Consider the following 26,975-nt stretch of genomic DNA (forward strand, 5'->3'; position numbering starts at 1 on the left):
CCATGTGCAAGCAGCTCTTTCACTTTGCAACAAATTATTTGGCCTTGTTCTAGAGACAGAAGGATTTTTTTTTTTAATTTTTTTTTTTTAAGATTTTATTTATTTGACAGAGATCACAAGTAGGCAGAGAGGCAGGCGGGGCGGCGGCAGAGGAAGCAGGCTCCCCGCTGGTCAGAGAGCCTGACACGGGGCTCGATCCCAAGACACTGAGATCATGACCTGGGCCTAAGGCAGAGGCTAACCCACTGAGCCCCCCAGGCGCCCCTCTTTTTAAGCATGAATTGATTCCCCCGTTTAAAATGAAATCCCAGTGGGTTAGGAGGAGACTGTTCAGAATGTGTGCTCATCCCCACGCCTGAAAGCTCTGGGCCCCATTCAGAGAGCTAAATTGAAATTCTCCCTTCTGTGTCACCTCCCCTTCCCTTTCCCCCTCCTGTCCCATCCCTGTTACTATCCAGGAATGTAAGCAGTTTCCTAAGTGGACTTTGAGCACATCTTTTGGACTTGGCTTATTCTAATGTCACCGTTCAGAACCGCCCCAATCCGTGATCCTGCCGGATGACCTTGACCTCCGTCCCTGTGGGGCTTCGTTGTGGTCAAGTCTCAGCCCAGCTCCAGTCCTGAGCCGCAGCAGCCTCCCCTCCGCCTGTCCGGGCGCTCCTGGCAGGGAGGCTGCGGCCCCAGAGCAGCTGATGTGGTTTCTGCCTTACGCGGTCTGCTCAGCCAGGCCAGGGCTCCTCCTCGGGTTATTCTGTAGAGCAAATCTGTTCCTTATGACCATTATATCCTCTGCTCATCTAACTGGTCTAAAATTTTTCTCGTAATAACCGTTTTCTGAAATCGTTTAACTTGGTAGATGAATACTATGTAAAGGTCATAATGTTACATAAAAGGCCATGCATTGCTTATTGAAATGAAGAACTAAACATTTAAAATTGCTAAAATATCCCTTTATTAAAAAAAATTCCTGAGTAATAAGTCATTTGGAGTACCACGCAGGCACACATTTTAATGTCTTTGAACCAAATAAGAACAATCTCAACATGCTTTGCTTTAGTGTAAAAATCAATTTATTATACAATCATACAGAATGCTTATCTATCTACAAAGAAAAATGGCTTCTCCTGCCTCCCTGTCCACCCCAATCATATTATGTTCTCAAGTATTTTCAAAGGAAAACCAAAAAGTGACATCCCCATTTTCTAAATAAGGAAGTCCCCAGAAACAGAATCAGAATCGTCTCTTACCTACAAAGTGCTGTTCTGCCCATCACAATGAGTATCATTTTTGTTTCACAAATAAAAAGGAATACTTCTCTAATGGGGTTAGGGAGGACGTTCTCTCTCAATATGCCTACATGCTTCAATATATCATGGTGATGGGTTGAAAATGTCACTTTATTTCCATTTAACATTCTGCTTAAAAAAAATTAGAATTTTTAACATGTGCTTATAGTATTATATATTTTCATTCTTATTAAGAGTAAAAGGAAATTCGGGAACAAAGTTTTCGTTTTTCTAACAGTATATATAGGCTATTTTTTTTTTAAACTACTTTAAGAAAGTCACATTAAGTGTAGACATTTTGCTTTTTAAAGTTTCAACACTTAATGACCAGTTACAATAGTCACCTGATCCAGTTTTTTGTGGCTAAGATCTCAGAGCTCTGTGTATTTGTATCAGCCCTTGAACGGTTTAAGGCTAGAAGTGTTTGATTAGAACTAAAGACCTAATGGGAAGCAGGGTCCTGAAGCCTCTAGGTTGAGCTGGGAAGTGCAAACTACCCAAGTTTTTCCCTTTGAGAGGTTTCCCCCTGCCTTCTACTTAGGGCTGGTGGGCTGGGTCACTCCGCTGAAGGATGGCTTCTCACCTTTCTCCGCCAGGACCAAGTCCAGGGAAGCCGCAAAACGGCAGGTAAACTTAGAGCGGGAGACGGAACCGGAGAACCAGCTGCAAACAGCGCACGCCCGGTGAGGTCCGGCTTCTCCCTGGGTCCCACTTCCCCCCCGGATGGACTTTGAGAACAGATTTTTAGCCCTCACTTGGGACCTAAAACTGAACTAGAGTCCAGTTCCTCTGAGGGGCTTAGTCCAACCCGCGTTTTGTTGCAGAGGAGGAGCCAGAGGCTGGGCCTTCTTTTGGAACGAGTTTCTGGGAGAGAACGAAACTCAGAGCAATACTGTTAGGACGGGATGGAAGGAAGTGGGGATGAAGCGCCCTAGAAAAATCAGTTTTCAACAACTTTTTAGAAGAGTAGATACAGAGTAAGTGGGCGTCAGAAATGCGTGTTGGGTAAAAACGGACCAGGGGCCCGCGGCGCACCTGCCCCGCCCACCAGCCATCACCTTCCGCAAAGCAGGCCAGGTCCGGAGAGGGGAGCGGACAGGAGCGGGAAGGGGGAAAACACCATCGGGGTCTGTGTCGTACCAGAGTCCGCGCTCTTTTTTTAAACAGGAAAAAGAATTTTAACACTGGAAATCGAGGGCCCAAGAAGGACAGAAAGGCACTCCCGGACAGACCGACGGGCCCAGACAGCGGTAAGCGCGCCTTTCTGGCGCTTGCACATCTGACCTCAGCATTATGAACTACAAGTTGTTTTAAAGAAAAGGAAGGAAAAAGAAAATGTCTAAAGTGGCAAGTCTTACGGGTAAAAATCTTCCTCGCATCTTCAAAAACTGTTTCCGTTCTTGGTGCAAGTGAACAGTAAAGGTTTAATACTTAGAAAAAAAAATATTACTGCTGCTCTCCTCTGCTTTTGTGCTTGTTCTCAGGAGAAAAGCGTGTTACCTGGGCAGGGGAGGGATGTGCAGAGTTCGCCGAACTGGCACTTTTCACTGAGGTTCATTACCAGTCCCTGGCTCAGCGCTGGAATCTTTGCATCATCCTCCTCTTCCCGTTTTCAAAAAGTTAACCTACAAAGAGTGACAGCAGTGTTTGGGGGTATTATCCACAAGCAGGCTCACAAGAAGTAGCGGGCCAACTCAACATCTGTTTTGCCCCAACGGCTCTGATTTATAAATATTCCAGTGCCTTCTCCTTCTAGGGAAAAGGGAAGATTCCTTGATAAGAAAGGAAACAGGCAGCCAGATTTAGATCCTGCTTTCAGAGCTGAGCAGGGTGTCTGTTCACAACATAACCTGGGGAAATTTAACATAGGAGTTAGACAGGAATATATGAATAGTCACGGAAACCAAAATAAAACAGAGGAACGATTCCTATCCGAAGCCCCTGAGCTAGGAGGATTTGGCAGAAGGTTTTTTTCTTCCTTAGAAAAAGGAATTGTCAAAATACAGATTTCATTACCGTATCACTAAGTTGAGACTTAGAGTCTGTCAAATTCCTACACTACCTTCAAAGTTTTGCTAGGTTTTCCTGTTTTCTGTGTATAATCCATTTTAATATTTTCTGGGGTTGGGACAAATGGACTGATGACTTTATTGCTTAATAAGGACTAAGAGATTATTGCTTAATATAGATGAAGACCCTGTAGTTAGAAGGTAATTGACATTTTGTTTTCAACATTTTAAAGAAAACATTTTATTTGAAGACTGGCTTCAGAACACAAGGCTCCATGTTTCCTGGCTTTGCGTGTGTGTAAGGCGTTAAGAGACAGTTTCTGGTGAGGGGTTCAGTTTATGGGGAGGAGGACAGAGAAGCTGCACCAGGTCTGAGGTGACGCGGTGTGCTGACGGAAGCATTCAGTTAACAGATTAACCTAATAGCAATATATTAATACATTCCAGGTACAAATGATTTATAAACTCAAAAGAAATTAGTTTATGCTAAAACATATATAACTTTCAATTCAGTCTTTGCTTTAAAACAAGCGAATCTGTTAGGCTATTATATATGCTTTGTCACTTGACGTTTACTGTGCTTTCTTGTTGATAACCCCATTAGTGGCGGTGAAGTAGGCTTTGGAAAAACCATTCTTCACTTCTTTCCCAGCAGGTGGCTCTTCCATAATTTTCTTCACTGGCTTTTTCCGGTATGTCTGTTGGATGTGTAGATTTCAAAGAAGGAAAAGGAAAAAGGATTCTTGAATAAGACTTTGTCTCTGACATGGTGTATAATCTAAAACAGCTCATGATATTATTGTATGATAACATCATGGACAAATAAGAATTTTTGTAATATGACAATTTTTAAGCTAATGGTTAAAAATAAAAGGGTAAAAACCAAGACAAATCTGAATTTCCATGAAAGGTTATTTCTTTCACCTTATCCATGTTGGTTAGGATTCACGTGTTATGGGATGAGCGCCCAAATTATTCTGCATTAGTTGCTTCCTTTTAGTTCCTAAAACTGAGATACTTTCCAATTCAAGCTGAAAAAATGTTATTTTGAAAGTACTAGTACCTTGGATTCTGGCTTGATTTGAGTTTTGGCATATCCTTCCTAATTCTGACAAAATACCCGATTTCATCTTATTTTTGCCTTTTTTTTTTTTTTTTTTTTAAAGCAATGGTATCAACAAGGGTCAAGACTGAAATTAAAGGAGTAAGACTCCATTTGAACGACAAGTAGGGATGACGTCCTGGGTGCCCATCACCCACCCTGCTGGGCCACAGGCGGCTCCTCGACACCAAGCACCACGTGCACTCCGTGAGCTTTCCTGGAACGGTCTGTGTCTGTTTTTGTTTGGGGGCTTTGTTTGGTTCTGTCAGTGGTTATTTCTTTAGAGATTCTCAAAGGAGACCTGTAACTCTTCTAAAAGATAAAGCCTACCCCGTCCAATTTTAGAAACATAGGGGCTTAAAAACCTGTCAGAGGCTCAGGCTCCTACCACTGGGCTCTGTTCTAAGCCTCTATGGATTAACTTTCATCAAACACAAACTAAAAAGGAAAGAACCTGTTGTCTGAAGAAATATCCTTGATTATAATTTCGAAAGTGCTGTTTTGAGTATAAATGTATATTCTCATTTCTTTTTCATGGAGCTTACTTTCCCTGCACCGCCCCCCCCCCCCAAAACACACACAGGAGAGTAATTTAAAATCCACAGCCACCTGAGGCCGGTGCCCTGCTCTGGCTTTCATCAGTTTTTTGTCTTCACGGAGTTTCTTTGAAATTGTGTTTTGAAGCTCTGTTCATTTAAATTGTTGATTAAAAAGAAAATGACCATGAAGAAAAAGCCAATGTGACCTTTCCATGATGGCTGGCCTCAAAAGAATATTTTCCAAATAGTGAGTTTATAATATCACAGTGCTGATATGGAAACAATTTTTTTTTTTTAAGATTTTATTTATTTATTTGACAGAGAGAGATCACAAGTAGACAGAGAGGCAGGCAGAGAGAGAGGGAAGCAGGCTCCCCGCTGAGCAGAGAGCCCGATGCGGGACTCGATCCCAGGACCCTGAGATCATGACCTGAGCCGAAGGCAGCGGCTCAACCCACTGAGCCACCCAGGCGCCCCGGGAAACAATTTTTTTAATACTAAACTCATTTAGCTTCTGTTTTTCTCCATTCAAACAGATTTCCTGCATTCACTTAGAAGACTTTGGTAGCTTGGTGCAAATACATCAACCAAACGTGTGACCTGACTGAATTCTAATAAAATGCCCACTAGGCTGGAATAGGGGTTATCCTTCAAGGGGAGGATGCGGGGCATGGAATTAGGAATGCAGGTTTCTCTGGTTCCTTTGGGTGCCTCTGTTCCACACAAGTCTGTGCTCTGTTATTTAATTGCTCTTATGTAAGACAAAAGCCCAGTCTACTATGTTTTGCCGCTGAAGACTTACAGGTCACTTACCTGCACGTAAAAATTTAAGAAGAGGATGACTAACGTCAGCATGTAGGAAGACTGGAAGATGAGACAGCCCAGAGGGAAGCCGCAGGGCTTCACCACTGCGCTCATGGTGTGCGTGATGGTGAGCACGAACTGCACCTGGTGGGGGCAGGGGGGGCGACCGGGTAAGCCACAGAAAATCCATTTTGCAATGTTGTATGTTGAGAACTCGACTTCTAGTACTAAGATTTGCAAAAATAAGATGCTGAAGCAACCCCCCATCCTATCCAGACATTTCATCTGAACGACACTAGTAGGCAGATACAATTGCCCCTTTGTTTTCTCATGGAAGAGTAGCAGTTGAATTCTTTAGATAAAAAGGAATCGGTTAAAATTAATGTCTGGGTTAAGGCATCTACATTTCCAAGCAAGGAATGAGCTAATTGTATCCACAGAGGACATTTTAAAACACCAGGTTTAATGTTTAAAAGATTAATTTTAGAGAAAAATGGGCAGCTTCCTCGCCCAGAAGAGCCTCTGTCCAGGATGACCGATTCCTTTCCTCCATCCCTGAGAATACTTAGATGTGTCCCATGGAGAAGAGCAGAAAGGAGGGGTGACATACCAGCTGAGCCTGTGTGAGGTACTTCTTCCACCAGAGATACCTGTGCATGGACGGGAACACGGAAAGGCCATAGTAGGAGTACATGAGGATGTGGATGAAACTGTTCAGGGTGGGTCCGAAGAAGCCTGTAACAGTACAGTGGAAATTTACTGTTCACTTTCATCGAACGAGACTGGTTCTTCTTGTGTGTCATCAGGGAAGATAAGTAACAACTCTGGTACCATCACCTACCAGAATTTCACACTGATAAGTTCACCTTCGTTTCTGTGTTATTAGTCCAGCAGGATTTGGCAAAAGTCGCCGAGGTAGGACAAAACTGGGATGGTTTTTCAGCCAGAGCGTCAACCAAACAGGTAATTCCTGATCTGCAAAGGTTTTACTCTCTTACACCATCATTACTGTCCACAAATTGGGAAGAAAAGGAAACGTTTGCTTAAACCTGGCGGCAGAGTTCCTTTGAAAGAGAAATGCCTCCACTTTCGCTAAACCTGTGATGAACCATTCTGGTTGCGGGAAGAGGCTGCGGTACGAGGCTGAACAAAGCCCCCAAGTATCCAGGAGGGTATGTTGCTGTTTATATTTAGGACTCAACCTGAAAGGGACCTAGGAAGCAGGCAGTGCTGGGGGAAAGCAAGGGGGAAGGTCCTGCAGGAGAGAAGGCTGGGACAGAAGAGGGATCAGTGAAATTTCCCAGTGGCTGGGCCATCTCATGGACTTCTAGGACAAGGAATATCTAAATTTCAGTTTTAGGATCTATGCTGTGCCCTCCCTGCCCCTTCCTTCCTGAAGTCCCTATAGCTGCCATCAAGGGGGGTGACTGGTGTTTCAGGAAACCAAAGGAAAAACTAAGTTCTATGTTGGCTCAACTAGGAAGCAAAAGAATTTAGCTGCAAGAGGTCAGATGTCAGAGACGGGTTCTTTGCTGGAGAGCGGGATACTCACGGTCGTGAGGATTAAATCCATACATCCATGCCCAGTGCTTACAACGTGCCCGGCAAAGTGACTACTACTTACATGCCACCTCGGGATCCAGATGGAGCTGAGTCCTGCACTTGGAGGGGCTGTGGAGCTAGAGGACCCCTAGAAGCTGGGTTCCCTTGGATGTATCTGTTTTACCTTTATAAATTTTGTCATCTGGAAAAGGGGCAGGACGTGATTGACTGAATAATACTGTATAAACTGAAAAGTTCTGCACCTCTGCCGGTTAACCAGTTTAAATTCTCCAGCCTGGTTTTCCAATTCTAGATCAGAGATCTGGTTAGATAAACGCAAATCAATGAATAAGAAATGAAAACACTCATTCCAGTCAGCGTTTGTGAAGGACTTACTGGATATAACTTTGTATGGGGCTCGGATTTACATGAAAACAGTTTCAGAGACCCAGATAACATGTCAGTGGGATTTCTTTACTCACCTGAGTTTTCATTACCATGAATGCATGGAAATGACTACTTGTTGCTTACAATTTTATAATATTTTAGGTTCATGAGAAATGGTCACACACAGCATCTTGACAGGAATCTGATGTCTTTAAACAGATTATGTGAGACTGTCTTTCAGATGCTTAGTGATTGTAATGAGATAGCTGATAAACACAAAAAATACTTAACCTTAATAATTCTTTGATACTGTTTACAGCATAAGTCTAACAAAACTGAAGACAGTAGATTCAGTCTAGGGGAGGTATAAAAAACTCACCTCTGATTCCCACACCCCCAGCAATTTCCTTTACACTCTGGTTTCGGTGTACGTCTTCATGGTCACTGATACTTTTTAAAATGTCAATAATGTTTGGAATACATCTTTACGACCCCAAAATCATTTTGACTTAAGTTTTTACCTGTACTGAATTTTCATAGGACAGTTTCAGATTGGGGGATATAAGACAATCAGAAAGTACTGCTGTCTCTTTTGCAGGTCACAATGGACCCATTAGTGAACCATGAACTTGCTGTGGTGAGAGTCATAAGCTTATTAAAAAGTGCAACAGAATTAACCACAACAGAACCCAAAAGTGCATCCCCCAGAACTAGGTGAAATAGTTTCTGAAATTCTTGTTTCATACAAAGTATATACATGTAAAGAGGCTGGGATATAATGTGTATTGTAGTTCTCAGTTAAAAAAAAAAAAATACTGAAAGCCACAGAGAGATGTGACCTTAATTCTTCAGAGTGGAAAGAGCCCTAGGAGTTGAAGTGACCCCGATCTGTAGCACTGCCAGGTGGGGACTGTGGAAGGTGCCAGATTTATTTCTACAGGTGTCCTTGAGCCCCCAGGGTTGGACGATAATTGCTCCAGCTGGGGTACATGCTCCTGGCCCTCAGACCTTTGGGCATGGAAAAAAGATGTTTTTAAAATTTAAGGTAATACTCAGATTTTGCCAGAATCAAAGACCAGATAGCTAAATCGCCACTGGCAAACAGGTGCTTCTCTGTGTAACAGCGCTGTACCCCCCACCCCCGTGGCCTCCCTTTTCTCTCTCCTGATCCATGTGCAATATTCAAGACACTTACAGAGGTCTTAGAAGACCAACTACAGAAAACCTGAAAAATCAGTGAAAGCACTTACTTTGCCCACAAGGTATCCAGTTCAAAACACACCACCAGATGTTAAACATGGAGGCATGATGGTATACGTGAAGAAAAGTAATCTGGCTGGTTTTTTTCCGCAAAACAAAGAAAATTGTGTCCAAGAACTCTACTGATTTGGAGAAGTAGTACCACCATAACACCTTGGCTACCTGTAAGGATGTGGAAACAGGAAAGAGAAAAGGTGAGCAACGAAAATGTCCATCCTGCTGCCCTACCTACCTCTCAGCAACCTGGGGGACACTGGGTTTCACTAGTGTGCATTTCTCCCTCCATCACACAAGCACCTTCCTAGCCTCTCTACCTCCACCTTCTCCTTATTCCCAGCAATCCCCCCCACTCTAGTGAAAATGAGTCAGGCCTCCAAAACGCAGATCTGATCAAGGGAGTCCTGGGCACCTGCAGAGCACAGGTTCTTTCCCTGGTTTGCCCTGGATGCTATTTCCAGCACCCCTTTCCGGCCACACTCCCCCATTCTCGGGGCACACCCCTACTCTCTGAGCACACCACCCTATGCTGTCCAGGTGCTCTGCTTCCTCTAACTGGGCTTCCTAGCACCCTCCTCCCCCCATCCATGTTCCTTTCCTCTGGAACTCTACCTAACCCTCTGCTTGCTTTTCTCAGGCCTCATCAGCTGCTCCTTCATTGCATTCCCCACTTACGTTCTGCCTCTGCCCTCAGTAAGGAGGACAGTGAGGCGAGGATTAGGCACAGCCGGCCCACCACACAGGGCAGGAACCTGCCCATCTCTGCTCCACACTTGGCACTCAACAGATCACTACTGTTCCTCAACACTGGGTTTACATTTTCCCCTCTTCCTCCAACCGATGTATGTTTTTATCTCTTAACTGTTACAAGGGCCTGGAGCCGTCTGTACACACAAACTACATCTTTCACGTCTTCTCCTCAGATTTGAAATCAAGATGGCGTATGAAGTGTTGACCCACGGCACTGTGCACCTGAAACTAATATTACCCTGTATGTTAACCAACTGGAATTCAAATAAAAACCTAAAATCAAAATGCTCTTCCTCCTCACTGAAGTGGTGGGTCCGGATTCCCCCTTCCCTTCCCTCCTGAGCCCCTTACAAAGTCTCAGGTACAGGGCAAATACTTGAAAGGCGCTGGGGTTTTAGCGCTAACAACGAAACATATGAGGGAGTGTGTAGAACAGGGACTTTGAAGCAAGACTATCTGCTTCCCAAGAACATAATAAGGTGTGATGGCTTCCACCCTAATGTTTGAGGGTCTAGTTAAACTTCACAGACATCAAGCCAAATAGAAATGTAAAACAACAACCCTTAGAGAATTGTATGGTAACCCAAAAATGTAATAGTCAGTGATAGAAATAAATTAGAAATAAAATGGGTGCCAAAAAAAATGGGTGCCAAGAAATCTATTATCCCTATTTTGTATTCTAGCTTTGAAGATTTTTTTAAAGAGTTTAAAAGACTTCTATCGGGGCGCCTGGGTGGCTCAGTGGGTTAAGCCTCTGCCTTCGGCTCGGGTCCTGGTCTCAGGGTCCTGGGATCCAGCCCCACATCAGGCTCTCTGCTCGGCGGGGAGCCTGCTTCCTCCTCTCTCTCTGCCTGCTCTCTGCCTACTTGTGGACTTTTTTTTGTAAAAAAAAAAAAATTTTAAAAAAAAAAAAAAATTGCTAAAAAAAAAAATAAAAATAAAAGACTTCTATCTAATAAGCATGTTTTTTTGTTATGGAAATTTATCAAACATCCATAAATTCAAGGACAGTTAAGTATAAAGAACCTGTGTACCTATCTAAGCTTCAGAGTTTTCAATATGATTCCAATTTGTTGAATCGGTTCTATTTCTAAACATTTTTACGGGAGTGTAGCATTACTATAAGCAAAGGCAGAGGGACAAGCAGGCTCCCCGGTGAACTGGACACGGTGCTCTATCCCAGGACCCCGAGATCAAGAACTCAGCCGAAGGCAGACGCTTAACCCAGGTGCCCCATTAAGAAGTTTCTCCATTCACTTTTCACTCAACAGTTTTATCACTTATGGATGACTGCTGAACACATCCACTGTTTCACTAACACTTGCAAAAGGACGATTTTCTAATTCTCTCGTTAGGTATTTTCCCTCTTCTATAGAGAAGAGCTCTTCCTCTATTTGGAAATTCACATATGAAAAGCAAAGATAAATGTTTCTGTCCCTTTAACTTTTTTCCCCTAGAACGAGCTGGTGTTCTAGCAACCTTCAGACAGCAACAATGTGTTTTTTAGTATCATTTTAAACTCATGGTTTTTAAGTAAATGTATCTCAATCCAGTCCAGTCAGTAATCTTTTTGAATTGTCCCATGGTGAGCACTGGGAGTCCCCTTCAAGGTGGCTCCTAGATCTTTTTGTAACGACCCGAGTAGTCCTGGACAGCTTGCTTGCTTTCTGTCACAAGATGTCCTGGATTCTGCTTATACACTTTTCCCACCCCAAACCGGGAATTGGCCAATTCTCTAAGAACCCTAATCCCTTCTGGTGGAAAATTATATTTAGAAAGCACAATCTGGGTATTCATGCTCATTGCACTGGGTTGTCAGAGACTAACTAGGCCTTTTCTGGAGATAAAAGCTAAAAAACACATTTGTTTTTAGAATAAAATTAATTCTGACATTTCCATTTTGAATCTGATTAATGTTAGAAAAGAGATACTAATAAAAAAGTTAAACTATGTTTCAAATAGTAATTGTAATGATATTAACATTATGTACTTATTCTACAGTGTACCTATAACAGTCTCCAAAAAGCAATACCAATATTTTCATTAATAGAAACAACAAAAAAAAAATACGGTGTACTGTTAAGATATATCCCCCTCAGGAATTTCAGTCAAAACACTATGTTTTTAAGTCACTTGAAATAATTCTGTAGGTGGTTATGTTACCGGCTTCATATATGGCTCTATTCATTTATTTTAGTTTCCAAGTTCTGGAAGGAAGGCTGTCTTGCTTTCTTTTCAAACTTAATTTTGTTTCATATTATGTAAAACATGTAATGGTTCCCAAATCAAATATGACACAAGGTACATTCAGGGAAGTCTAGCTTCCATTCCTATCCCCCTCTGCCTAGTTCCTTCTCTCAAAACAGCACTTTGTTAGGTTTTGGTTTCTTCTGTTTCTTTTCATAAACAAACACACACACGCATTTGTATCACTTCTTGTACTATACTATAAACACAGTCTGCAAGTTGTTTTTGTTTTGTTGTTTAGAGAATGTCTCGGAAATTAACAGCATAGAGGTCTTCCTCCTCCTGTTTTGCAAAGGGTCCATTTCTGGATGTGCCCTGGTTTATTCAGTCAGTCCCCCATAGTTAACTGGGACATTTGGAAAATATTTTTGTTATCAAGTGTTTCTATTAGGAGGACTCCTTTTCTTATGTAATCCAGCCCCATCCTCATATCTGGAAGGAGAAAACGTCCTCTCCTTACCAGGAGAGATGCCTGCAAATGGTCAGTTAGCTTCTCAGGACTCACCCGGACATCAGCTTCCCCGGCACTGGCAAGATCTTGACACTGTAAGTTGTAGCCTCCTTCCCAACTGGAGAGAATAAGCTGCCAAAGAAACAGAGGAGGAAAAATTAATGCTAAGATTTGGAAGGGAACTGAATTTTCTATTCATGTTCCTGACTGGTGTCTATGCAAGGTCGGAGTAGGCACTCCCCAGCACTTGAGTTTCTCAATCCTGTCCTCAAACACATGTGATCAAAGGATTTCCTTCTTGCTGTTGAACAGATACCAATGGTTGTATTTCTGATTTGGTATAATTTACTTCTAACCTTTACAGTGACCCAAAGGAACAGAATTTGGCTACCATTTGAGTAACAATATCTACTCCCATATTTCTACAGGTGAAATGTAGAATTACATGTAAACATCTGAGGAAACACTAAAAATTTTTTCAAAGATTTATTTACTTGTTTGAGAGTAAGAGAGAGAGTGGGGGAAGGGGCAGAGAAAATCTGAAGCAGGCTCTCTGCTGAGCACGGAGTCTGATATGGGACTTGATCTCATGACTGAAATTATGACCTGAGCCAAAATCAAGAATCTGACACCCAACCAATGGAGCCACCGAGTATTTTTTAATAATTATTTAATATTATTTAATACTTTGTATTGGCTTATCTTAATTGATCATCTCCATAATTTTATGAAGTACATACTTATTACCATTTTACAGATGTGACAACCAGGGCTCAAAGATTTTTAAGTCATTTTCTTTATTGTATTTATGCTCCTTGGTAATCAGTCATTTGTGTGATAACTGATTAATATCTATATCCCTCATCATGTTGAAAAAACAAAAGGCTCTACGAAGGTCTGTGCCTTTTTTGCCCATCTTTGAATCCACTGTTCCTTGCCCAATGCCTACTCCATAGAAGGCACTCAGTACATATATATGAGAAAAAGAACTTTTAAAATTCTTTGTGGAAAATTCTGCCAAAGAAATTCTGTCTTTTCTTTCCTGCTATTACTGCAAAAACTCAAAATCCTAGAATATAAAGCATGTATATAAGTTACTTTCCCCTTTATCAAATTTTATTTAGGGGAAAACTTTTTCTTAATTTATGAGAGAATGTTTAACCTTTCCAACTTCAGTAATATGGAGCAGGTAATTATCTGCAATTGCTGAATGAAAAATATCTCTGGATATGAAAAGAAACCTGTACATCTGACGAGTCTGACAGGGCCTGTGAATATTCAGTAATTGTGTATACTGTGAAACGATCACAGGAGTCCAGTTAAGGTACCCAAAGGCCTCTATTTGTGGCTGCTTATCAGAGATGTGTCAAGGTACAGCTCTGTTGAAATACATACAGAGTACGGAGGAAGGGGATGTTAAAACTGAACATTAGGAACAGCTGAACTACTAAAAAAAAAATTTTAGATTGTCTAAAACTACCTGACAATTTAAAATTTAAATAGAATTAAGCAGTTGAGGCTCCTGGGTGGCTCAGTCGGTTAAGTGACTCAGGTCATGATCTCATCAGGGTGGTGGGATGGAGGCCAGCTGTCAGGCTCCACACTGAACAGAAAATCTGCTTGAGATTCTCTCTCTCCCTCTTCCCCTCTCTGCTGGAGGCTCTATTTTAAAAAAAGAGAGAGGAAAAAAAATCCTCCAGTGGCTTGCCATTATATTCAGAATAAAAGGCAAACTCGGTTTCCAAGACCCTCTATGAATCTGCCACCTCTCCACATTGTGGATCGTTCCCTCCTCTGTCCAGGGTGTTCTAGATGCATCTTTATGGTCTTTGAACACCCCGAGTTTGTTCCTGTCTCAAGGCCTTTATGTTTGCTGCTCCTTCTGCATAAACACACTCTCCCCAAATCTTCATATGCTTGGTTTTCATCATTCAATGTCAAGTACCACTTGCTCAGAGACAGGTCTTCCTGCCCCGCCAGCAGCCCAGCACTCACTGCTGCACAAGGGAAAGGCCATGCTGTAGAATCTAGAATAGACTCTGACAGTGTGGGAACTCCACACGTATTTCTTTAAAGAACGTTAATAAATTTAGCAGTACTGCTAAAATTATTAACATTAACCTCTGAACTGGGCCTAACAAGTTAGCAAGGTTAAATCAACCTACTACTCAACTAGCGGCTATTAAATATAACCCAAAAGTGTCCAAGACCTTACACTTGCCCGGGAAGAGTCTACAATCAGAGGAGACTAGGGGGCAATCAACAGTAGCAATTTTGAATCACGAGGTACAGAAGTGTGCACAGAGCAACAGCGGATAAGCAATAGATAAAATTCATAGCAGGGAATGGGCTCTGGGCAGATGTCCCCGCCTAAAAAGGAACAGAAACCATTTATTTGCTTGAACACTACCGTATTGTCCTGTTCCTTTAATGGTGAATACTATGCACTTTAATATTTATACAGAATTTTCATATTTACTAACTCCTACTGCGTACTATTCTTTGAGGTTTTCAAGTCCAGAAATAGCATGTAACCCATCTTCCTATCTCTTTGGCTTATTAGTACGAGTCACAGTAGGGAACGGGGGCTCATCGAACGCTGGCCAAGCAGAACTGGTAAATCCTTATAGCCCCCTCTTGAGTTCTGGAGGATAAGCACGGGATCTCCATCTTAAGGGTAAGTTGCCTAAGGGTCAAAGCCCAAGTAACTGCTCTCGAATTACAGGGAGTGAGTGACCCACACATCCAGCAAGTGTTAGAGCTCCTGGTGTCGTCAGACTTTCAGTCTGTTCTTCTGCCACAGGGGCTGCTTCTGAAAGCAATCCAGGAAAGACTATCTTTCCCTTTGGTTCTTCCCAGAGAAACGAATCTTGTGAGCTCATCCCATGAAGGGGAACTTACCTACTTGACAAGCTCACTAAGAACTCCCCTTTCAGAGTGAGGTAAATCAGGAGAAGCGATGAGACAGGACTGGAGAGTGGCTTTCCTGACCCTGGACTCCATCGCCGGTCTCTGATCACGGGGCGCTGGCGTGGAAAGTGATGGCTACGAACCGTTCTCAGAACGGCACAAACCCGAACAAGGCACAGATTAAACTCTGTGGAGGCTCCCGATGTCAGGCAGGGGTTTATGTTCTTTTAGAATTCGAGGACCAGGAAGGCAACTACACTCGTGCCATAATCAGGCATTTACACCTGGACACGAATGACTAACCTGGCTGTTCCCCCAGGTTTGCTGGTGTCCCCTGAGGCTGCTCGCTGGAGCGGGTCTATTTAGCAGTTTTTGATTCTCCTTCGCAGGGATCTGAAACAGCCTTTGGTTTATAGGCAGGACAATTGTTACTTGTTTTCTTGTAGAATTACTTGGGTTTGGCATGCTGCAAAGGAATGGGTGATGCGTGATGTAATGGGGGCAGCCGGAGCCGGGCTGGAATGGCAGCCAGCCTCCGCCATCAGTCCCGAGAAACAGCCCCGCCACTGTCGCTGACACAGGGACCCGAAGATGTGGGCAGTGGTATTGGAGGGACTATGCATTTGTATTTCAAACCAACTGCATTTGATATGTAAGTTGACTTAGAAACTACTTTGTCAGTCATTTAATAGCGATCTGGTCTCAGGCAAATCATGTACCTTTTCCAAGCCTCAGTATAAATCTGTAAAAGGAGAAAATCTGAACATCTGAGCTTTAAAGACCCATTCAGATCTAAATTGTGATTTTAAATTACAATGGAAGACTAAGAACTAAAGAAAGGGGCCTAAGTTGGGATGAGAAAAATTCAAGTTAGAAACAGAGATTTCCAAAACTTCCAGAAGGAATATAAGCAACCGCTGAAACAGTTCTGGAGACCTTAAAGAACGGTACTGAGAGCGAGTGTGGACAGCTTGCCAGGGCGCTGCCTCAGTGGCCACGGCTCCACTGGGATCACTTACCTCTGCCAGCATGTATACGGAGAGAAGTGTGATTCCCAGATTGTACAAGGTGAGGATACCCTTGAGGGAAAGAGCAGGTCTGGTCTTCATGTATTTGTTACCCAGCCATATGGAAAGCAGATACAGGACAGTAAGAAAAAAGGTGGGAAGGTAAGAGTCCAACATGAACCATCCTCGGACTCGGGAATCTGAAAAGAAACAGTGAGAATTCTGAAGAGCGGTACTTCTGTTTAGTTATAAAATTTTACCACATATATTGAAAACATTTTGCGGGGGGGGGGGGGGGGGTTGGTCTTTTTTTTTTTTTTTTAATGGGGGTATGCCTGATACACAACTTAAGAGTTTCAGAAGTACAACAGGATTCAACATTTGCAAATACACTGCAAAACAATGACCACAACAAAGTCTAGTTAACATCCATCACCTTAGTTACAAAAATGTTTTTCTTTGATGAGAACTTTAAAGATCTACCGTCACGTTTATTTGTACACACTCAATCCAACAAGGAACAGTACGACGCAGCACTGACTAAGCTGGATTTAGGTTACGGTTCGGAAGAACCACCCCATGGGGGCGAGAGTAGTTAAGGAAGGTTTCATGGAGCAAAGAGAACACGGAGCGATAGGGACAAGTAACTAAGGTGGGAGGCAGTAGTTCTAGCAACTTCTTTGGAAGAGTTACAATGTTTATTCACTCTAACTCAATAAATAGGAAGTACTACTATGCCATATGCGGGCAAAAACCAGCTCAGAAAGCCACAGTAACTTGCCAAGACCATACAGTAGTGGGCAGCAGAGCTGGGATCTGAATTCCTGTTTGATGCCTAGCCCACGAGGCCTGCTGCTGTCTCCTCTGGGGAAGTCTGGAGCAGGCAGGAGAGAAGGGATAGCAATAGTATATAACACTGCATAAAACCTCCATTCCTCGGAGCTTGCCAAGGACCTCGTGAGGTAAGCCAGGCAGAGCTCAGAGTTCAGCCCAGCCAGAGCGGTGGGACCGCAGAGCAAACAGGGGAAGCTCAAGAAGGTGAAGGCAAAGACTCGGAGCTGATGATGCAGATGAGTGGGCAGAGAATACAACCAAGGACCTAAACCTGACCATGGACTAGAAGTATAAACAGCCAGGAGGTAAGGACCAAGACACACCAAGTGTTCCTTACTCTGGAGAGCAAAAACGTAAAAATCTAAATAAAATACACAGAATAGCTCTATAATATAATTAGTAACATTTGAAAAGAACTATAGACACAAAGTGATTTTAGTTCTCTATTCTGCTCTTTTTTGTTGTTTACATAAAGAAAATAAACTGGCCCACAATTATAAAAAATAGCATGCTGTGGGGCATCTGGGTGGCTCGGTCAGCTAAGCAGCAGCCTTCAGCTCAGGTCATGATCCCACGGTCCTGGGATCAAGTCCCACTCTGGGCTCCTTGGTCAGTGGGGAGCCTGTTTCTCCCTCTGCTTATGCTCTCGGTCTCTCTCCCTGACAAATTTAAAAAAAAAAATAGTGTGCTATTTTTAATCTCTGCAAATGGAGGCGGAAGGGGCGGATTTTTCTAGCAGATCATGCCCTTCCTTCCTGTCTCTGCTTTTCCCCCATCTCTGCCCCTCTTTCCGCTCCATTCTACCTACCCCGCACACCCCAGCTTTCCTTACTCCACCCTACCCGACAAACAGTACTGAGGAAAATGCCTTCTCAAGCCATCACTGTCCTATCACCTGTTCTTTAAACCGCTCCAATTGTGGCAGAGATAACAAGGAAGGAAAGGGGTTCATTTCAGTGCCCATGTGACTAATAGAGATTACCTGTCATACAACTAGCTGGTGAGCACTGGTCGTAAAGGTTTGTGCTATGTGCCTGCCACTTCCTAATGCCTGCCTCCTTATCTAAATCCTACGCAGCCTCTCAAGACCAGATAAAGGTCCTGCCTTTTGAAGGGAACTATTTCCTAGCGCTCTCTCATCACTGCAGTTCCTCATCTGCGTAACAATTCTCATTTTAGGATTAAGATATCACGGCTGTAACTGTTATTACAACTAACATTTATGAGCACTAAGTCTTTCTATATGCATTCGTGTATTTAAATCTCAAAACAATCTAATGATACAGGTGACATTTCTAACAGTCTTACTGAGGTATAATTGATATACCTGCACATATTTAACATTTACAATTTGATGTGTTTGGATTTAAGCAAACACTCATGATGCCATCACCACAGTCAAAGTCACAGACATATCCACCATGTAGGAGATAATATTATCCCCAGTTAAAGTCTGAGAAAAATTGAGGCACAGAGAGTAAAAAGGTTAAATATTTGCCCTAAACTGCTACCCCACCTGTTACAGTGTTGTGGATTGAACTGTATCCCCCAATAGACAGGTTCTAGTCCTAACTCCTGAGACCTGCGTGAGTGTGACCTTGTTTGGAAATAGGGTCTTTGCAGGTATGACCAAGTTAAGATGATGTCATACTAGATCAGGGGGGCTCTAGCCCAGTGACTGGTGTCCTATATAACGAGGGGAGATTAGGACACAGGGACACAGGGAAGAGAAGCCGTGTGAAGATGAAGGCAGAGACTGAGGAGATACATCTCCAAGCCAAGCAATGCCAAAGATTACTGACACCAGAAGCTGGGAGAAAGGCAGGGAACAGACTGTTCTCTAGAGCCTCGGAGGGAGCACGACCCTGCCAACACCTTGATTTCACACTTGTAGCCTCCAGAACTGTGACAGAATAATCACTGTTGCTTTAAGCCATGCAGCTTGCGGGGCTTTGTTACTGAGGCCCTAGAAAACCGGGATACACGGTTTATTTCCTTGTTTTCCACTTGTTTCGGATGGGGTAGTTTGACCTTCCCCCCATGGTATATGCTCTGTGAGACAGGACCCAGGCCTTCTACTCTGTCTCACCTACGCATCTACTTAGTTCCGAGTTATTAAATATAGATCAACTGGCACAATGAGTCAAGCACATATTACAAAACAAATAAAGACACCTGAAGTTTTCTTTTGTCATTGTCTTGTAAATGTTTGTCACATTTGTCAAGGAAGACAGTAACTGTCCCAACCAAAAGACAGAAACAAATACTTATAAGATTGATTATCTTTCGGATGTGAGGGTTAGCTCTGCATCTGGGTTTAGGTATTCGCCCCGAACAATAGCCCTTGATGGGAATATGGAATAAGTAAGTACGGTAAAGACTAGGGGACACCCAGAAGTCTACAAGGTGGCCTGCCAGTCACCTTAAGCTTGTGCCATTTTTAGGAAAAGGAAAATGGATTCTTGATGGCCCAGATGCTAGCCTCCCTGTATTCGTGGAGGTCACCTGATCCAGTTGTCAGCTGTCCATCTTACAATCCCCTCACCACAAAAGGACCTCCCATAAAAATGCTCAGAGCTGAGTATACGACTGCAACCCTATCCTTCCGGGACCCCCATCCACCTAACTCCCGATCACCGTGATCTTCGTAAACACAAAGCTCAGTGTGAACCCGGGTCAGAGAGACTGTTCCACTCTCTAGTGGCAGTGCCAAATATAGAAAGCCACAGTCTCCAAGAAACCCCGCATGCCCAAGTGAGAGCACTGTGCCCTCTGCCTGAACTGTTCCCCTTCCCACCCACGAGAACTGCGAGGCAGAGAACATAGTCAAGCTTCTGAGATACAGATATCCTGCCCTGCCTACCCACACAGGGTTGTCACAAAGATAAAAGGGGGGGGGGGGGGCGGTGGGAATAGTGTGAGAAGTTTTTCAAAGCTCCATACAAAGGCGCCTGGGCTGCCTTGGTTAGTGGAGCAGGTGATTCTTGATCTCAGGCCCCAGGCTGGATGTAGGGATTACTTAAAATCTTTTTTTTTTAAGTTCTGAACAAATGCACAGTATCATTATAATAAAACTATACAAACAGTCATTCATTTAGGAAAGCTTCTAAAGCCTACCCAGAGACTGAAGTGGCCTAAGTAATCCTACATGGTTCTGTTTAGATTTTTGAGAGACAGGAAAACGCCATTTCCCTCCACCTCTACCCAGCAGGTCTGGGGAAATAACTTAGAGAACCAGAGAACTACAGATTTCCCACAGTGTGAACCAGCCGGGCTCATTCATCTGCAAGCTGTGTAGTGTGACTAAGATGTCCGTGGCGCTGGAGAAGACGGTGCTCCGTGGTGAGGTGGAGGTGACCGGGACCTGCAAGAGCGCAGGTGCGCAGGTGCGCAGGCGCGACAGCCACAGCCCGGGCGGAGTGAGCGCAGAGGAGACGCAAGCGCACAGACTACTGCTGACTGCGCATGTGCGGAAGGAGCGCGTAGTGAGTGGGTGACAGAGAAAAGAATGGAAGTCGTGGAGGGCACAAGGACAGCCACAACCGCACTGCAGTGTGCCCTTGCTTGCGGCTCCCAGTAATTTCACCCCAGGAAGACGGGGGAGAACTGAGGCTTTCTTGATGTCCTGGGAGAAGGATATCAAAGATGAGGGAACTTAAATCTCTAAAAGTTGAGCACTATCCTGTTTAAGACACCAGAAGTGACGAAACGCTCCTGCACGTGAAGTTCTCGAGTAGCTTACTCACCTCGAGGTCCAAACATATTGTCCAAAAAAGCATTGATTTCATCATCAAAGGCCTTTAAATGCTCCTGAAAAGGAAAAAAAATGATTAAAGTGGGTTTTTTTATTGGGGGGGGGGGGGAACTCTCAAAACAGACCACTACCAACAGAACAGCTACCAGAATCTCCCAGTCCTAGCTTCAGGGACTCTCGGATGCAAAAACTTAAGGAAAATGGACGAGTTAAACGCAGGCTCACCATTCAGGAGCTTGTGTGGATTTGGAAGGAAATAATTCCTTTTTCCTTTCCTTAGGCAACAGGAGTCCTGGAAAACAGGCTTGGTACATTTAAACACTGAAGGGTTATTGAGCTTAATTTCATTTCCCTCTAAAATGCTTAGAGACATAAGCTTTCCCATAAGCAACTTCTATTGTTACTATTAACAGAGGTTGTTTGCAAACAACATGGAGGGTCTGTACCTACAGGATATAATGTAATTGTTAAATGAAAATTCAGCTGAATTGTATTTTACAAAGTTGAATCAAAAGCTTTAAAGGGGACTAATTTTTCAATTAAGGAAATTAAGCAGTACAGCTATTTTTTTCATAACCTTCATATTTTGTTTTCAAAACCTTTTCTATTACATGAATATTTACTTAATACCATAGTAAACAGTGTCACTAGGGTACATCAGATTATTACTGTCACTTTAACTGGATTTAGGTTGAGACAGGAGAATTTCTGTTAAGAATCTTATGGTTGCTAAATTGGCCACAGGCTCTTGGTTTAGCTCCTATTCATGCTGCTGTGCTATTACACTGCTCAAAATACCTGCTAAGGTGTTCCCTACCCCCGCTCAATGGTCTAGAGCACCACCTCAAGCAAAGGGAAGAAAAGGCAAAGCACTCCCCAGTGTTCCTAGCAAAGGGATGTTTGAAGAGAATTCTGGGGTCAGTAGATGGGTGAGTTGAGTGTGACAGCCCTCAGGACGTTCATCTAGAACATTCTGTATAATCAACAGCGGGAATGCAGTCAAAGCATCTCATTCTCAAAGAAAGTCTAAGTGCCAAAGAGGAGAATTAACTTACTGGCATCTGAGAAGATCTGTACTTTTGGTGATTGGCACCTATCATTTAGACCTATTTTTTATTTGTGACTTTGATCCTGAGAAAATTTCCAGAAAACTTAGATCTTTGGGGACTTTAGGAAGCTTGGGAGAGTAGATGAGGATTAGTGCTGACATCTGTTAGCACCTATACCTGCTGGCCATGTATTAGGACCTTTATTATTTCATTGTAGCTCTATAAAAAGTATCTGGGCTCAATCAAGCTTGGAAGTTTCTAGTGTTTTGATTTCCATGAAGGACATCTTGGGAGACCTCTAGATTTGAGAATGGTCACCTACCTCACATGTCAGTGTGACAGAGTAAGAGTTGTGTTGCCGTTAGAAAAGAGCAGATCTGTCCTGAGGCCTCTGTCTTGAGCAAAGAATGTTAACCTCACTGATGAACCCACCCTCCTAACAAGCACCAATGAAATCTTCCTTTCATTGCCACATCCACCTACACATGTTCAAGCTTTTTCAGTCTGTTTGCTATTGTCCAAAATCCATTTTCTTACACCTATAGGTCTAAGAAAACTCTTAACTAAAGGTTACAGAGCTTATATTAGTTCTATGAGGTTGCAGAAATTTAGTCACAGTGGAAGACCAGAAATAAAAGAGGGGAAGATATGGAGAGAGAGCAGAGTGGAAAAAAAATGAGTAACAAAGGGCATTCCACACCATTACCCTGATAACAAAACCAGAGGACACTGCAAAAACAAAACAACACAACAACAACAGCAAAACCCTAGAGGCCAGTATCTCTGATGAACATAGACCCAAAAATCCTCAGCAAAATATTAGCAACCAATTCCAGCAACACATTAAAAGGATAATTCACTACAATCAAGTGGGATTTATTCCAGAGATACAATGGTGGTTCAATATTTGCAAATCAACTGGTATATCACATTAACAAGAGGAAAAATTAAAAAAAAAAATGTGATAATCTCAATAGGCACCATAAAAGCATTAGACAAAATACAACACTCATTCATGAAGAAAACTCTCAACAAAGTGGGTTCAAAGGGCCATACCTTAACATAATAAAGGCTATATTTGAAAAACCCACAAGGAGCTAACATCATCCTCGACAGTGAAAAGCTGAAAGCTTTTCCTCTAAGATCAGGAACAAGACAAAGACGTGTACTCTCACCACATTTATTCAGCATGGTACTATGAGGTTTTAGCTGTAGGAATCAGGAGAGAAAAAGAAGCAAAAGGCATCCAGATTGGTAAAGAAGTAGTAAAACTGTCACTATTTGCAGGTGGAAAATCCTAATGACTCCACCAAAATCCATTAAAATGGATAAATTAGTAAAGTTGCAAGATACAAAATTAACAGAAAACTGTTCCATTTCTATATACTAATAATGAAGTAGCAGAAAGAGAAATCTAAAAAAACAATCCCATTTACAGTTGCACCAAAAAGAATAAAATATCTAGAAATAAATTTAAACAAGGAGGTGAAAGGACCTATACTCTGAAAACTAAAAGTCAACTGATGAAAGTTGGTAAGAAACTGAAGACACAAACAAATGGAAAGATACACCATGCTTATGGATTAGGAGAATTAATATTAGTAAAATGTCTATACTACCCAGAGCAATCTATAGATTCAATGCAATCACTATCAAAACACCTATAGTATTTTTCACAGAAATAGAAAAATACTGAAATTTGTATGGAACCACAAAAGACCTCAAACAGCTGAAGAAATTTTAAGAACAAAGCTAGAGGTATCAAAATTCCAAATTTCAAGCTATACTACAAAGCAACTTTAATCAAAAACAGTATGGTACTGGTATGAAAACAGACACAGAGATCAATGGAACAGAATAGAGCCCAGAAATAAACCCAAACCTATATGGCGAATTATTCTATGACAAAAGAGGCAAGAATGTACAGTGGGAAAAGACAGTCTTTTCAATAAATGCTTCTGGGAAATATGGACAGCTATATGCAAAAGGGTAAAAGTGTACCACATTCTTACACCATACACAAAACTAAACTCAAATGGATTAAAGACCTAAATGTGAGACCTGAAATCATAAAACTTCTAGAAGAAAACATAGGCAGTAATCTCCTGGGCACTGCCCTTAGCAATATATTTATGGATCTGTCTCCTTAGGCAAGAGAAACAAAGCAAAAATAAACTAGGACTATATAAAACAAGATTTTGCAGAGCAAAAGAAACCATCAACAAAACAAAAAGACAATCTACTGAATGGGAGAAGATATTTTCAAATGATATATCTAGTGAGGAGTCAGTATCCAAAATATATAAAGACCTAACTCTCCACCCAAAAACAAATACTCCAATTTAAAAATGGGCAGAGGATGTGAACAGACATTATTCCAAAGATATACAGATGGCCAAAAGACACATGAAAAGGTGCTTGACCTCACTAACTGTCAGGGGTAACCAACTGAAAACATAAGGGGATATCACCTCACACTTGTCAGACGGCTGGTATTAAAAAGACAAGAAATAACAAGTGTTGGTAAGAATGTAGAGAAAAAGGAACCCTCACACACTGCGGGAAATTAAATTGGTACAACGACTGTGAAAAACAGTATGGAGGTTCCCCCCAAGTTAAAACTGAAATACCATACAATCCAGTAATCCCATTACTGGACATTTACCCAAAGAAAACAAAAACACTAATTTGAAAAGATACGTGCACCCCTATGTTTATTACACCATTATTTACAACAGCGAAGTTATGGAAGCTGCCCAGCTATTCATCAACACATGAGTGGATCAAGAAGATGTGGTGTATATATACAATGGATTATCATTGAGCCATAGAGAGAGATCTTGCCATCTGCGACAACATGGATGGACCTAGAGGGTATAATGCTAAGTGAAAGCAGTCTGACAGAGAAAGACAAATACCATATGATTTCACTAACATGTGGAGTCTAAAACACAAACTAAAAAAAAAAAAAAAAAAAATGGACTCTAAAATACAGAGAAAAAATTGGTGGTTGCCAGCAGGGAAACAGGTAGGAGATGGGCAAAATACACAGGATTAAGAGGTACAAACTCCCAGTTATAAAAGAAATAAGTCACAGAGATGAAAAGTACAGCATAGAGAATAGTCAATAATATTGTAATAATGTTGTATGGTGACAAATGGTGTCTACATTGATTAGCACTGAGTAATTATCAAATTGAATCAATATATTGTACATTAACATAACACTGTATCTAAATTGTACTTTAAATAAATAAAATAGAAGGAATACTCCAATCTTTCAGTCATTCATGTGTGATTCATTAACCAATTACCTGACCATTACTATGTGCTAGCACAATCTTAGGAGCTGAAATACAAAGTCAAATAAGACCCGGTACTCATCCTGACACAGGATACTGATAAGCAAATCAATAATTACGATATTAATGTCTTCAATATGAGAGAAACGTCAGGGACGTGCTGTAAGTACAGAAAGGAAAAAAATATTTGGCCATAAAAAGGAAGGAAATCTGGCCATTTGTGACAACATGAATAGACCTCGAGGGCATTATGCTAAATGAAATAGGAGAGAAAGACAGATATCTTCTGACCTCACTTAAATGTGGAATCTAAAAGTACAAAAACCAAAACCCCAAATTCATAGGTACAAAGAAGAGTTTGGTGGTAACCAGAGGCAGTGATATGAGGGTGGGCAAGATGGCTACAAACTTCTATGTAAAATGAATAAAAAAGTATAACTATATATGTTAATCAGACTTATTGTGGTGATCATTTCATATATATATATATATACATACATACACATACTGAATTATTATGTACATACTGAATTATTATGTTGTGCCCCTGAAATGAAGAACATAGAGGTAGCAAATTTAATATAGTTCTTTTAAAAAGAGAAGCCTCCCAGGAAGAGATGTTATTGCTGCTGAGTTCTGAAAGACTCTAGGACACCTTCTAGATGGAGAAGGAAGATCATTTCAGGAAGAAGAATCAGCACATACACACAGATTGAGACAGGACTCACTTGGGGAATATTTACAACCAGGGTCTCTACGGACCCACATGACAGGTGGAAATAAAGCCAATATTGGGAAAATCAGAAACTTGAATAAAAATAAACTCTTCTATTTCTGGGTTATTTAATACAGCTTAGTAAGGATACAATCTAAAAAGTTGATGAGATAATGAGAGATCAGAAGAACAAATGAAAATTTATCCCGGATTAGTAAAACATTAATTGTTAAGTAGAAATTGGGTAGTGTTAGTCAACTAAGGATGAACACTTGGCACAGCATGGGCTATGGTAAAAGCATGTTGGGTGATTTCCTAGGAGGAACATCATAACCCAGGAGCTAAGAAAAATCAACAAACTACACTACATGCAGCACACTTCGCTCACTCAGCCAACATTTGGAACAACCCTTAGGTACTAACACTTTGCCAGACAAAGGAGGACAAAAAGGACTCAAAAGCTTACAGACAAAATGTGAAAGTGACACATACAGAGAAAGGCAAACAGCAAACACCTGAGAAGGAGGAGATACACAGAACTGCCACAATGACAGAGGACCCTGCAGGAGTAAGGATTTAAGGTGCGTTTTTAAAGATGGTTATTTGGACAGATTAGAAGAGGGCAACAGTACTGCCCTTACACCTCAGCAAGAAGAATGCCATCTTGAACACCATACTTCAGAGGGTCCCATGCTAGCCGTCCCAGAGTCATGCCCCTCTACGCAGGAAACCCCATGAGCCAACAAAGACACCCATCCAATGGCATTGGCTTCCCCTGCAGACTATGTTCCAAGTTCCCCAGGCCAAGTAATTCTCTGCCAAACAATTCTCTAACCCCACTTCTAAAACAACTTCAGGGATTTCCCCTTGCCCACATAGTAAAGTCCACGTGCTGGGACTTTATTTTTATTGAAGTACAGGTGACACGGAATGCTATGTTGGTTTCAGGCATACAACACAGTGATCTGACAACTCTAGAGGCTATGCTATGCTCACCACAAGTGTAGTTACCATCTGTCCCCACACAGTG

General features: G+C 42.1%; 1 protein-coding gene across 1 annotated transcript in view; it reads right to left on the minus strand.

The window, feature by feature from the left end:
• Positions 1–3,510: 3,510 nt before the first annotated feature.
• The window catches only part of LOC111156730 (ELOVL fatty acid elongase 2), a 60,414-nt gene continuing 36,949 nt past the window's right edge, over positions 3,511–26,975 (minus strand). Inside the window, exons 2-8 of the mRNA XM_022517781.1 lie at positions 20,872–20,935; positions 16,304–16,491; positions 12,429–12,506; positions 8,920–9,091; positions 6,351–6,475; positions 5,750–5,884; positions 3,511–3,993 (exon numbers count right to left, since the gene is read on the minus strand). Of these exons, the coding sequence (XP_022373489.1) occupies positions 3,868–3,993; positions 5,750–5,884; positions 6,351–6,475; positions 8,920–9,091; positions 12,429–12,506; positions 16,304–16,491; positions 20,872–20,935 (888 nt within the window). The 3' untranslated portion in view covers positions 3,511–3,867. The remainder of the gene's footprint in view (positions 3,994–5,749; positions 5,885–6,350; positions 6,476–8,919; positions 9,092–12,428; positions 12,507–16,303; positions 16,492–20,871; positions 20,936–26,975) is intronic.

This window comes from Enhydra lutris, unplaced genomic scaffold (assembly GCF_002288905.1).
Source record: "Enhydra lutris kenyoni isolate GAN:26980312 unplaced genomic scaffold, ASM228890v2 scaffoldscaffold48, whole genome shotgun sequence".
Lineage (NCBI taxonomy): Eukaryota > Metazoa > Chordata > Mammalia > Carnivora > Mustelidae > Enhydra > Enhydra lutris.